Source organism: Triturus cristatus, chromosome 6 (assembly GCF_964204655.1).
Source record: "Triturus cristatus chromosome 6, aTriCri1.1, whole genome shotgun sequence".
NCBI classification, from domain to species: Eukaryota; Metazoa; Chordata; class Amphibia; order Caudata; family Salamandridae; genus Triturus; species Triturus cristatus.
Window position 1 is genome coordinate 165,155,813 of NC_140589.1, and position 13,448 is coordinate 165,169,260.

General features: G+C 43.7%; 1 protein-coding gene across 2 annotated transcripts in view; it reads left to right on the top strand.

The window, feature by feature from the left end:
- The window catches only part of GATA4 (GATA binding protein 4), a 158,214-nt gene that overhangs the window by 119,943 nt on the left and 24,823 nt on the right, over positions 1-13,448 (top strand). For both annotated transcript variants that reach the window (XM_085610436.1, XM_085610435.1), the window contains exon 3: positions 10,886-11,052. In XM_085610436.1, coding sequence (XP_085466562.1) covers positions 10,886-11,052 — 167 coding nt within the window. The remainder of the gene's footprint in view (positions 1-10,885; positions 11,053-13,448) is intronic.

A 13,448-nucleotide genomic window follows, 5' to 3' on the forward strand; every position in this document is an offset into this window, starting at 1 on the left:
CGACATCCGCATGCTACTAGATCAGGGACACACTGCGTCCCTCATCCTTCTAGACCTCTCAGCAGCCTTCGACACCGTTTCACACCACACGCTCGCAGCCCTACTTCACAATGCAGGAATACAAGGAGCCGCCCTCGGCTTAATCCAATCCTTCCTCTCCGGCAAAACTTAGAGGATTCGACTCCCTCCCTTCCTCTCCAAACCCACGGAAAGCAACTGTGGAGTACCCCAGGGAACATCACTGAGCCCCACACTCTTCAACATCTGGATAGCCCCACTGGCCGCCATCGTAAGACAGCATGGGCTCAGCATCATATCCTATGCCGACGACACCCAGCTCATACTCTCTCTCACGAAGAACCCGGAAGACACCAGACTCTGCTTCCAGGAAGGAATGAAGAACGTGGCAGCCTGGATGAAGGACAGCTGCCTGAAGCTAAACTCAGAGAAGACCGAGGTCCTCATCCTCAGACCCTGCACCTCCGCCTGGGACAACACCTGGTGGCCCTCCGCCCTCGGGAGCCCACCGACCCCCACAGACCACGCTCGGAACCTCGGCATCATCCTAGACTCCTCCCTCTCCATGAACCGCCAGATCAACGCCGTCACCTCGACTAGTTTCAACTGCCTTTGCATCCTCCGTAAGACCTGCAAGTGGATCCCCCCCCCGACTGCAGAAGGGCCGTCACCCATGCACTCATAACCAGCAGACTGGACTACGGCAACGCCCTCTACGCCGGAATCAACAAAACTCTTCTACACAAACTCCAAACCATCCAGAACGCCGCAGCCAGACTCGTCCTCGGGACACCACGCCACGAACACATGACCCAACACCTACAAGGCCTCCACTGGCTCCCCGTCGAGAAGAGGGTCACCTTCAAACTCCTCACCCACACCAACAAATCCCTCAACAACGTCGGACCCAAATATCTCAACGGCAGAGTATCCTTCCACGTACCCAAAAGGAGCCTCTGCTCCACCGTCCTCGCCCTGGCAGAAGTCCCCCGCATCCGCAGAATAGAACTGGCGGGAGAGCTTTCTCCTACATCGCAGCCAAAACCTGGCACAAGCTCCCTGTGAACATCAGACGTTCCCCGACCCTGCACACGTTCAGGAAGGACCTCAAGACCTGGCTCTTCGACTGATCTGGAGCCGCCCTCCTCCCCCCCCCAGCGCCTTGAGAGCCTCACGGGTGTGTAGTGCGCTTTATAAACCCCTGATTGATTGATTGCTTGATTGAGAGGAAGCCAGAAAAAAAGCTTCAGGTGAAGGATCGTATGATTGTTGAAGGAGTATGATTGTCGAAGGAGTATGATTGTCGAAGGAGTGGCCCTTATCTTTCAATGCAAACCATGAGAAGCAACTGTGTGCCTTATACAATTTATGAAAAGGCGACTCCATTTCCGCCATGAAATTGAGGGACAGAAATCGGCAAACATTTCTCTTCAAAGCTCCATCCTTCTTGACTTTATGAGGCCTGCAGTAATATCTCTTTGTGCATATCTGACACTAACAACTGGGCTTTTTGTTTTCCTGCTCTCCACAGTGGAAGCCAGCGCCTAGAGGTAATCAGTTTGGCACTATATATGTGTATGTATGCACTTAGTCATACCAAAAGGTAGAGAGTAAGGAAAGAAGAACTGAAGGGAGAACAAAAGCAGAGTAGACATGGCGTCCACGGTCACAAAGTCTGCAGGATGGCGTCTGCCCTACGCTACCTTCACACTCTCTCTTACCAGGCCTCCTGCTCGCAGCAATGAAAAGGAAGCAGGATGGCGTCTGCCCTACGCTACCTTCACACTCTCTCTTACCAGGCCTCCTGCTCGCAGCAATGAAAAGGAAGCTGATGGCCGCAGGGTGTGCACAGGCCTTTGTGTTCTGGGTTCCTGCAGGATATTGTTGAGCGAGTTGCTGCTTGTACAAATATTTTTATTAATTCCTGTTTTCTCAAAGAAGGAATGGGGCAAAACTGTCAGACAAGGCCAACATTGGCATTATGTGAAGCCAGTATCCTATTCCTCCCTTACCTGTCTTGCAGAAAGTCCTTACAATTCATCTCTTCCAGTTTTTATCTGAATTTCTTACTATTGTCAAGTTTATATCATGATACTCTTTTGAAGTTCCTACATTCACTTTCCCACTTATTGTGTTAATATTGGTCCCTTCTAAAAGTATGGGGAACTATAAACATGAGTCTAACATTTTGATGTAAATGTGGGAGTAACAAGAAGGAGTGGCTGAAAAATGGGGAATATCTACTATAAAATGGGAAGAGGAAAGGGAACATTCGGCAGAGGCTGAGGTGTGGGCACTGGCAGATATAAAACACATCTACAAAAGGGTAAGTCACTTGCAATTCAGTAAAGATAAACCAACATCGACTCTGATATCCCTACAGCCCAAACCGGCCCATCTCTAGTTTAGCCAAACCTTGGAGTAAATCACATGTCACGCATGGCCACTCACAGATACTGGAAGGAAATCACATGGAAAACAATGGAAGCAGGGAATAACGCCAATAGTACAAAGACCAACACCTAAAAAACACAAAAGAGAAATAAGAGAAAAAAATGGTAATATAGCTTCAGATATTGAATCCAACCATGTACACCCAGCACAAATGTAGAAAATAATTAAAAAAAAACTAAAACTATAAAATGAATTTACAAAATAGTCAGTTAACTATATGCATTGATACAAAACATGTTATGAAACTGTAAACATAACATTTGCACATACATGGATGATAGATATGCTAATTGTTAATGAATTGTATAAATCACACTCATCTCCATCTAACACTACTCTACACACCGAAGAACCCGTCATAACACTGTGCGTGTCCCAAACAAATGCACACAATGACTCAGAACACAATTGTAGCTGGTGTCTGACTCCACACTGTCTTGCAGCAAGTGTAAGAGACTGGAGTCCAGGGGCGAGCTCTGTTTATGTCCCCCCAGCAGTAATGTTTGTCAGGTGTATAATTGTTTCTCTAGTGATGGCTATTTTCCTATTATTTTCACTTTATAGTTTTATACAGCATAGACAGAGATTGCCCCGATGCTATATAGAATGACATTTGATCGGGTCAAGCCTAAAACACATATGTAAAGTTACTATTCACAACTTTATAGTCGTATATTGAGTTATGTGCCCTACGCCCTTTGTGCAAGGGTGTGGGCACACGTACCTCTACTACTAAGAGTAAATCTCCATATGCCACTGGTGAACTGCATTTTGGCAGAGATTTAGGCCTAGGCATATGTATCATTCTACATGTGCAGACATTTCCGCCCATAGAGTTACCTTTGTGAATAATACCCAAGGTTTTTAGATTGAATTTCAATAACCTTGAAACTACAAAGTATATTTTCTAGTTTTTAACTTTTATTTTGCATTTACCTTCTTTTTTAAAACATGTTGATCCCACCTTTGACTTCCCTATCGTGCCTTTATCCTTCACCCCTCCTTCCAGTTTTTTTTTATTGCATCTACATGAGAAACTGCTCCCATCTCCTATTTTGGGTTTCTGCACATCCTATGCTTTGTTATGTATTATTTTGCTCCTTCTGTCCTGTTCAACAGGCAAAGGCTTTATTAAGCATATTTTCCTGACCCTATAGATACTTTTGGGAGCTTTTTTATATTTAATTTCAACATTACTGTGTTGCATTTTTTTGGTCAAGCCTGGGCAGCGCATGTGCTGCTCTGCGAGGCCTACTGTATTCAGGTATGGACTTGAAGCTCCGCCCATATTTCTCATTGGCTTGTGTCATTGTCCATTGTAAACTGTGGGTGTTAATTGGTCAGTAGGCTTAGTAGTCCCTCCTTAGTATCGCCGTGTCTCATTTTGTAGCCTCCAATGGTGACACCCCCTGTTACGTGTGTTATTACACAGTAGGCTTTAATTACAGCCTCCAAGCAATAGCTTTGTCCTACCTCCTGTTGCAGGCGGGACACACTCTCTCCTAACACTTTTAAAATAAAAATTAATAGCATGGGCGCCGAACGCATTTATAATACAATAGGTCTCGCATTTGCGACCGTTTAAGCTATTGGCATTGTAAATGACAATGCCTTTTATTTATCTGTTTTAAAAACAACACATAAATAAAAGGCATTGTCATTTATAATGCCTATAGCACAAACTCTCGTAAATACGAAACATTTTGCATTGCAAATGCTTGTTTACTTTTGCAGCGTAAGTAAGATCTCAGTGAAGCAGAGAGAGCCTCTAGTTTGCCCTTTTCTTAAATGGCCAGATTCCAATAGAGGCAGCGCTTAATATATTTTTTAAAAATAAAAATAAAATAATTACAGCAGGTGCCAAAGTTTTTCTTTGGAGTCTGCTGCCGACACTGCTGAATGGTGAGGTCACCGAATACCAATGCTGCATATTTGCGTACCCTATGCCCCTTTTCATCCACCACCCTAGTCATTGGTGTCTCTTTACCTCAATCTTGTAGGATTGTTTTTCATTGATGCTACCCAGGATGTCATGTGATTTTTTCCAATTCATCTTGATGCTGTCACTTTAAGTGTACTTAATGTGCATCTCATTGAGTAGAATGAGGGGCACATTTTCCTTTCCTAATAGAGAAAGACTTGAACATAGTCCAACTGTTTTATCATAAAAGTTTTTATACTATCTTGCGACACTACCTAAAGAAATTTGCAATTAGGGCTTTGAGCCATGAGCAAAGCCTGCTGTAAAACTGTTCAAACACATGAGACCAGCAGAAGATGGGTGGATATATCTGAGCCTCTTCATTCATAGCATTATTATGAGTATATTTTTAGCACAACATGAAGTTGTGACAAGGAGAAATGGGACCTGTCACTGGCACATTCTATCTCCTGAGCTCTGTTTATGCTCTCCGCTGGAAGGCGGCGGCGGGGGGACAGCCCGCGGTGTACAGGAGGCGGAGTGTTCAAGGCTGTTCAACATTTCATCATCCGCTTTACGAGAGAACAAAGCATAAATGAACTTTTTATGAAAAATTGTGATTTCTACTCTGTTCCAGGCACTTTAGCCTTATCTTCCCCAATGACCGGGTGAACATCAGTCAAAAACTCACTTAAAATATAAAAAAATACATTTGGATGTGCATACAGGGGTAACTATCACTGACAAAACTTTTGTTAATGGATATTATGGTCTACTACGATCACAAACAAAGAGCAAATTCCAGGAAATTAAGTTGAGTTGAAAGAACAGAGCTGCGATCTAAAATTTCACTGAAATTAGCTAGTTATGATTAGCTATGCAACCATAAGCCGTACGCAGAGTTGATTAGTTCAGTCCTGACAGCCGAGATATTTTTAGAAAGGTGATGCAGAGAAAAAGACTGTAGTAACAGTGACTTTTAGTAGGCATCTTGCACACATACAGTGTTGCTGAAATGGCAATGACAAGATGTTTTTAAAAAGAATGTTCAGAGATAAAATGTTAAAGCATCACACTGTTGTTTTATATGTAGAAGCAAGCCTGCAGTACCACTGACCAATACTAGGTGTCCCTGCAGTTATTTTGAGTCGAGGCTGCAGTACCTCTGACCGACACTAGGTTGCCCAAACTTGTTTTAGATAGGGAAACAAAACCAATTATCAGATGCTCATTCAATTATTATGTACTGAAAGGTAAATGCACATTTTAAATAGCCTCATGTGTGCTGCTGTATTTTATGAAAAATAATTTATTTACCAAAACGGTGTTATATTCTCTGAAGGGGCAAATATCTTCAAACACTTCTAACAGATATCCCAAAAATTCCCTTATGTACATATAATGTGCCTGCCATGCCAACCTATGCACTTCTGCATGACATCAAGGCGGTGCTATGCGATGCTACTGGTGGAATACCAGAACGTGTTTTCAAGGTCAATCAAGCTAATTGGCAATCTTGCTGACACGGTTTGCTTTTAGAGAAAGCTGTAGGTAAAGTCTATTTCACTAATTAATAATTACTATTGTAGCCTGCCTACTTGTAAGGGATTTGCGGCCAGAACCTACTATTAGCATCCTCTGAAATATGAACATAAATCTACCCTGGTTCGTACAATAGAAAAAAATATGTTGCTAGAGATAGAGGCTTTCATAATAGCCCGAATAGGTGAACACAAGGATGTGTTACAAGTTACAATCACATCCTAATACCAACACTTTGCCGCATATTGCCACAGTAACCCCACAACATTGGCATGATTACAAATATTTAGTGTGAAAGAGGAAGCCAAGGGCTCTGATTAAACCATATCATAAATCGAAGAATAGTGTAACACAGAAGCCATTGGCCGTGTGGAATATGAGATTAAGAGCTATGTAGCTTGTAAGGAGAGCCATCATCAGGCATACGCCTTGCAGATATATTAATAGCTGCAACAAGTATGATTTAAAAAAAATCTGCAAGTTGCATCCTTGAGTGCAAATGTGTTCCCAGAAAAAATCGATAATGGTATCTTTACAGATCGATGGTATGACTATTAATCCTACAAGAGACATGGGCTAAACTGAAATATGAGATCTGACCAAGGATCGGATACCGATCACCACTGGGCTGAGTTTGCGGCAACTAGGAAAACAATGAAATTGTTCTCTTTGAGGGTAGATTATCAATACTATCTCAGAAAAGGAATAATGGGCCAGGGCAGATCTTGGTCCGGTTTCATCATTGTGCCAGTTATAAATGTGGTATTGTTTACTGGGCAGACGCTCCTTTGAGGAGCGTGTCCATGGTTCGGTTTCATTAGCAGGATCCGATTAAGTAGAGGTCCATCTCCACTAGGGATGTGTTTGGTGACTTTCTTGGAAGGCTTCTGTTCAACCACATCCAGGAAGTTAGCTGAAGAACCCATTTTGCAGATGAGCTTGCTGGATGGAGGGAACAGGTCCTGTAAAACAAAGGTTGCGGCTTCATCTAATTTGCACCTATTATGCCTCGACAAACAACAGTCCTTCTCTTGTAGACCTAAGATCAGCTTTTGATCTCGCAGACAGGGCAAATTGTGGATGGCATGAGGTTCGATCTTGCAAAAATATATGGGTGATTTCCAGATGTGGCCCATGCAGGTAAGAGCGGTGAGACGGTGGGGCCGGGTTGGGGGAGATTCGACAGACGACCACAAGGGAAAATTAAATAAATAACTAATTTCCCCTCGTCGTCTGTTGAAATCCCGCCCCACCGCCCTCCACTCATACCTGCATGGGCCACGGCTGGTGATTTCTAACGAATGGTAAAGCATGGGTCCACTGTGGCAGAGTGGGTGAAAGTCCTGATCATCCCTCGAGGACCTCAGGAATCAGCTTGTTTTTCAGCGACACTGAACAGTACTCAACCTCCTTCAAGCTGCCTAAAAATTAATATAGTCTCTTCCTCAATAGTCTTTGCAGATTTTGCAGTCTTCCTGATCCCAAATAGTAATATCCATGCACTGAGCCCTCAAGAGAACCTGAAAATAAGGGTCTCTGTGTTGACCAGTTGTAAAAATAAAATGTATGGTCTTCTTGTGAGCTTCCCCCAAATACTTCTATTTAGATCAGTGATCCTCAAAGTGCGGCCCGGGGGTCACATGCGGCCCTCCTGACCTCTACTTACCGCCCAATGGTCAACAGCAGCGCTCGGCTGCTGTTTACTTGGCTCAGCACTAACATTAAAAAGCTGTTAAATAAAGGGGCAAGCATTTATTTGCAGGTTAATTGAAGTTAAAGACAGGATGTAAAAAGGGCGTCCTGCACAGCTTAACTTTAGAAACACCTTCATTTTTAAAGACATCGTGCAACTAACCTGTACAAATATGATAAAGGCTCTTCAAAATTCAAAAAGATTTTCATCAACATGCAGAACCGTTTTACCTTAGTACATCAGATTATAATAATGTATTGAGAAGTATTTATGTTTAAGTGATAGTTTTCAAACATTAATTTAGAAACATTCATGCTTCCTTCCACCCTGACATGCAATGGCAATAGTGAACTAGGAGACAAGTCTGAGGTCCCATGTACCCTCTGGGTGGCCTGGGTTGCTATCACACATGGACTACATTTTACTTTATTAAATCAAACACATGAGAAGGTATTTTGCAGCACACATCCTGTATGTATTTCAAGGTCATAGTATATGTGATAGTGAAGAACAAAGGAGGGAAACTGAACTAACACAATTGTGTGGGATCACACAATTTGGTCAAAGGGGGGAGCCAGGATTAATCTCAGGTTTAAAAGTGTGCAATTCACCCACCTTACACATCCATCCCTCCCCAAACGCCACCCTGCTGGCATCAATGGGACCCTCAGTCACACCACAAACCAAACTTTTTGGCCCTTGGGAAAATGTTTGTGAGTATACCTAAGATTTAGATTGGGTGACTGCTTGGAGCACTTGGCTGTGGTTTTTTGGGACAGCCCAAGTAGCGATTTGAGAGAACTAATGCAAGCTCTTAAAGAAAGTAGAATTATGTAAGAAAAGTAGCAGTGGCAGCTGGCATCTACCGGGATGGGGGGCCATGCAAGTGGGGGAAATATATATTTTTTAAATAAATAAAACTTACCTTACTCGACATGACATCCTCACTCCGGACCTCTCTGTCACTGGAATTGGATGCTGGAACTGCCTTGCCCAATCCTGGCGTTGCTCACATACAGCCTGTGAGCAGTGCCATGATTGGAGGGCGCGGCCTCACTCGACACTCCACAGAGCCCTGGAGGTCTGCACTGTCTCTCAACCCAGCTGTCTTAAGACAGCTGGGTTGAGAAGTTTAAAGTCCACATGTGTGGCTGGCGGTCTCAAGGCGGCCGGCTAAAAAGACATGCGCAGAGCCAGCCCACACTCCTCCCTGCTGAGTGACATGCTACTGTTACTCAGCAGCAGCCACGCCCCTTCCTGACGCTCGGCTCGGGACAGGGGATGAAAAATAAAATTTTAATTTTGGGGGTATTTTAAAGTGGAAAATCCAAGAGAAGGTTAAAGTGGGGCAATGCTGCTCTTCTCTAACGGGGAAATCGCCCCTGAAAAGTAGTCCACTCTAAGGCCACAAATCAGTGGCTACTTTCATCTGGGTAGCTTGGGAGCTTAGGAAGAAAGCAGTTATCGCTGTAGAACTGTTGCCAGTGATGTCCTGGGCTACAACTGAAAATAGTACACTTTGCACAGATATGTGAAAATGAGTCAGGACACCAGGCCTAAGTTTTTGGGGGTTTCTGCAGTAGCTGGGGATGCCAGAACACCTGATCAGTTTTTAAAATGTGTTTAAGAATTTTAAAACTATTTTATATTTGTATATTTATTCATTGTGAAAGTAATTGTTCATGTTTTTGGTTTTTGAGTTTATTGTCAGGACTAAAATTGGTGCAATAAAATTAACTGACATGTTACATACTATAATCTTTTAACCAAGCAGTCTTATCATTCCGAATGTTGATTATACTCCTATAAATAGTGTTGTAACATTACAGACTTCCTCTGCGTGTAATAAATGTGAATTATTACTTCTCATATCAACTGTAGAGCAGACCATGTCCTACTTATTACTCTGTAGCAAGGACTCCCAGTAACGCCCAGTGGTACAACTACCCTTTGTGTTGTATATTAGTATTCAAGAGTGCGTCACAGCAGAATGTTATGACTAGCATTCATTATGTACAATACAACTGGATACATTATATGTGACGTTCCTAATGATTTCAGCTACTATATCATTTGTGATGTCACGTGAGGTCACGGCCAGTAGACCGGGTAAGCAGTCATAGTTGTGTGGCTCACCATCAGAGGTTCATTTCAGTGGGTTTTATGTTTTGGGTCATAATCTCAACATTTCTGGAACTGAACATGTTTCTTGGGATCTTTGTGTTTTTTTGGTTTTGCCAATATGTACTTTGTGGAGTGCAGTACACTTGCCATCTCCACACCATGTACCCAACATCCCACACGCAGAAAGAAATGAGCCCGTGGTTCTAGGCTCACGGTATGGCTGTCATCTGTGCCCAAGTGCAGTCTCCTCATCCTCCGCTGGGCATAGAGGATGGCCTCCAGCCACGCCCAACTGTTACCAGGCCTTTCCCTGACCCCCCTCTGCTGCTCCAACCATTTTCCGGGGCCTTTAATTCTGCCCAGCAGGCACTGTGAGGTGGGCATGGCAGGGACATCTTAAGGATTTTGGGGGACTGAGGCCAAAAGTGTTTTCGGGGACTCTGTTCGGAACAGATTTAAATTTATGATCCAATTTCAGCTCTTTCGTGCCCTCCTTGGCCCGGTCGCTGACAGTGAATATTCTAAATGTGTTTACGTCTAATATTCAGGGATAGTGATGTGGGTTTTCAATATTGTAACAGCAGCAGCTCACTAATAATATCTGGGACCCCCTCCCATTTTTCCTACGTGAGGTCCTTTTTTGTTCTACAAGATACCGTTTTATGGATGTTGCAGGAAACATCAACACAACACACAACATGTCTGTGATGGACTCCCACAGTTCACCCACATTGAAAATAAATTAAAGGAAAACAGTATTTAAAACAGTTTGTTAAAGAATTATTCCAGGTCATCAGGGAAAGACTCTGCAGAAGAGATACTGGCTCTATGGGGATGCTGAAAAGTTGGGGCCCTGGGCCAGCGCCCACTTTGCCCATGCCTTAAAACATTTCTGGGTCATGGCCTTTGATATCCTCAAGGTTATTTGTGACGTCATCTGTGACATCACTTGTGATCTTATAGGCTCTGCATTGAGGGTATTTAGGTTGTGTAGCTCACCATAACTGGCTTTCTTCAGGTTTTGTTTTTTTGAGATTAAGGGCTACAACGTCACATGCCTTTTACAGATGATGTCTATGTTGAACTTCTCTAGGCTTCTATTCCTCTAAATGAATTGTTCTCCTTTTCTGCAGAGTTTTATGATGATTTCGCAGAGGGACGAGAATGTGTCAACTGCGGCGCCATGTCCACGCCGCTATGGAGGAGAGACGGCACGGGTCACTACCTGTGCAATGCCTGCGGACTCTACCACAAGATGAACGGCATCAACCGGCCACTGATCAAGCCCCAACGAAGGCTGGTGAGACTGACCTGCTGCATGCCTGAACTGGGCTCTGGGGTTAATCACGCCTCCCGTTTTCTCTCTTCAGTTGAGGGTAAAAGGTCGAAATATAGCATCATTGTATTTACTGGTTTAGTTAGAAACTTTAAAACAGATATCACTATAGCAGGTGGAGAGACAGAGTGTAGCAAGTGACAACAAGATGGAGTCCTTTCCATAAAAAAGCAATGTCAGGCATTAATCCATGCTCCTGTTTTTATAAATCCTGACCTACATGTCCTGTAGAAGGGGCTGAGGAATGAATTGAGGCATAAGATAAAAGTTATATTAATGTGTGTGAGGGTTAAACCAGGGGCAATTGCTATGTCAGACCATGTTAGTGAGCTAGAGGGATCTTCCCAAATTAGAAAGGCAGATGTTGTAATACCAACACATTTCAAGCACCAGATGAGGTGGTAGGAAGGATGGTAGACCCAAATCCTTTAATTCCCCTTGAAGCCTTGTGATATTTCCAAGTGAAATCCTTACCTTATCTCTAAAATGGTAAATAAAAAGCAGACGAGGACGTTTGTTGGGTCCTAGAGGTAAACCATGTTCTGGTTCAACCCATGTACTGGTGCTATGTGATGTTTCTTCCTTCCGCGCCCCCTGTTCTTTCGCTGTTTCCTAGGTACACAAACCTCCGGTTCTGGTTTACGCTTCATCCCATTTTTCCATGCTGCCTCCATCTTTTTATCTTTGTTTATTGTAATTACACCACTGCGCCTCTATCCTCATCTGCCTGTGCCGTCTCACGGTCTGTCCGCATTACATATGTGTCCCCTGCAACAATTTCTTGTTGGCTAAATGGAACCACAGTGAAAGAGACACACCATCACTAGTGCATCTTCAAGTTTATATTTCATTGCTCTTGAAAGTAGATCTAGGAATCAAGGACGGATCGTCCTTTAGACATGCCAATTATAGGACTTAAAAGTACAGAGCCAGGTAAAAGTTCTAGTCCAGAAGTCAAAGGTGTAATTGTACCGTAGATGAGTTGTGTTCATGCCCAAGTGCCAGTCTTGGCTCCAGAGAGGCTTGTCGCTCCACTCTAGAGATGCAGCCATGCCCAGGATGCATCAGCAAGATTTGGAATTATAGTTGGAGTGACAGCTCTTCCACGTTGACTAGAATCTCCAGGAACCTCAACCTATGTGACCTCTTTGTTCTACTGAAACAACTATGATATGTTTCTTGGCCCGCTGCCATGGTCACTCAGTAGCATGTTTTTCTGGCTCTGCATGTAGGGCACTGGGGGCTGCCCCTCCATTAACATTAGTGGAATGTGGTTATATTGGGCATTCCTTACTGTGAACCCTAAACCATCGTCTCCAAAATAACAGAGGGGCATGATTGCCCTCGACCCTCGTTTCCGAGAATACTGCTCTCAGGGACTAGTTCTGTTTTCATTTTATTCTGGCCTTGTTCTTCATCTAGATTGCCATGGGCAGTCTTGAGCGTGCTGCTATTTGTTGCCAATTACTGGATCATTGTTCACCTATCCTCACTTTCTTACTGCTCTCCTTTATTTCTCACTCCTAAGCCCCTCCTTCACTGCAAGTCGAGCAGATCTACATCAGTACTCCATGGCTTCCGCACAGTGCCCTACAGCGCATTGTGGTTGAACAAACCCTTCCCACTATGATGACCCTTCCCACCAGGAGGACCATATTTTCTATACATCACCTCTACTGTCCAATTCCATCTTACCTTGAAAGTGACCTAAACCATGACATCAGAGTTCCCCAAGAGGCTTTGTTGCAATACCGGACCACTTCATCACTTAGGTCTTGCAGTTGTGAGACTTTACCAGTGTGAGGTCTGCACAGTTGTCAGTGGTGAGATGACTAAGGTAGATTTGGCAGCAGCTGAAGAGATATCACACTTATGATAGGATGTGGGAATCACAGCCTGGTCAGTTGCTTCACAGTGTGACTTGTGGTAACATGTAAGGGACAGATGCTCCAATGTTGTGCAACCAACCACCATGGAAGGGCATTAAAGAAGATGTAGGACAGCTGAGTTCCTGCGATCTCAAGGAGTGAGTTCATCCGACGGGTGTGAGACGGTGGCCGAGCATTACAGGTTCACTATCCTCTACTTTCATCCACCACTGATCGTAAACCCAGCAATAGTTAAAGTATCACATTATGGTAATCTATAGGGAAGGCCTGGTAGTAAATTGATCATCTGCCTAGGAATTGGACGTACAGTAGATCACTGTATAAAACATTCACAACACCCCAGTTGAGCAGTGTGATTTTTGGCATGTCACTCGACCGCCTCACGACTTCCTGGAGTCACACTCGATTATTAATACCAATAACGTAAACATGCATTGCCATAAAACATTGACGTACACATAGACAGGCCCA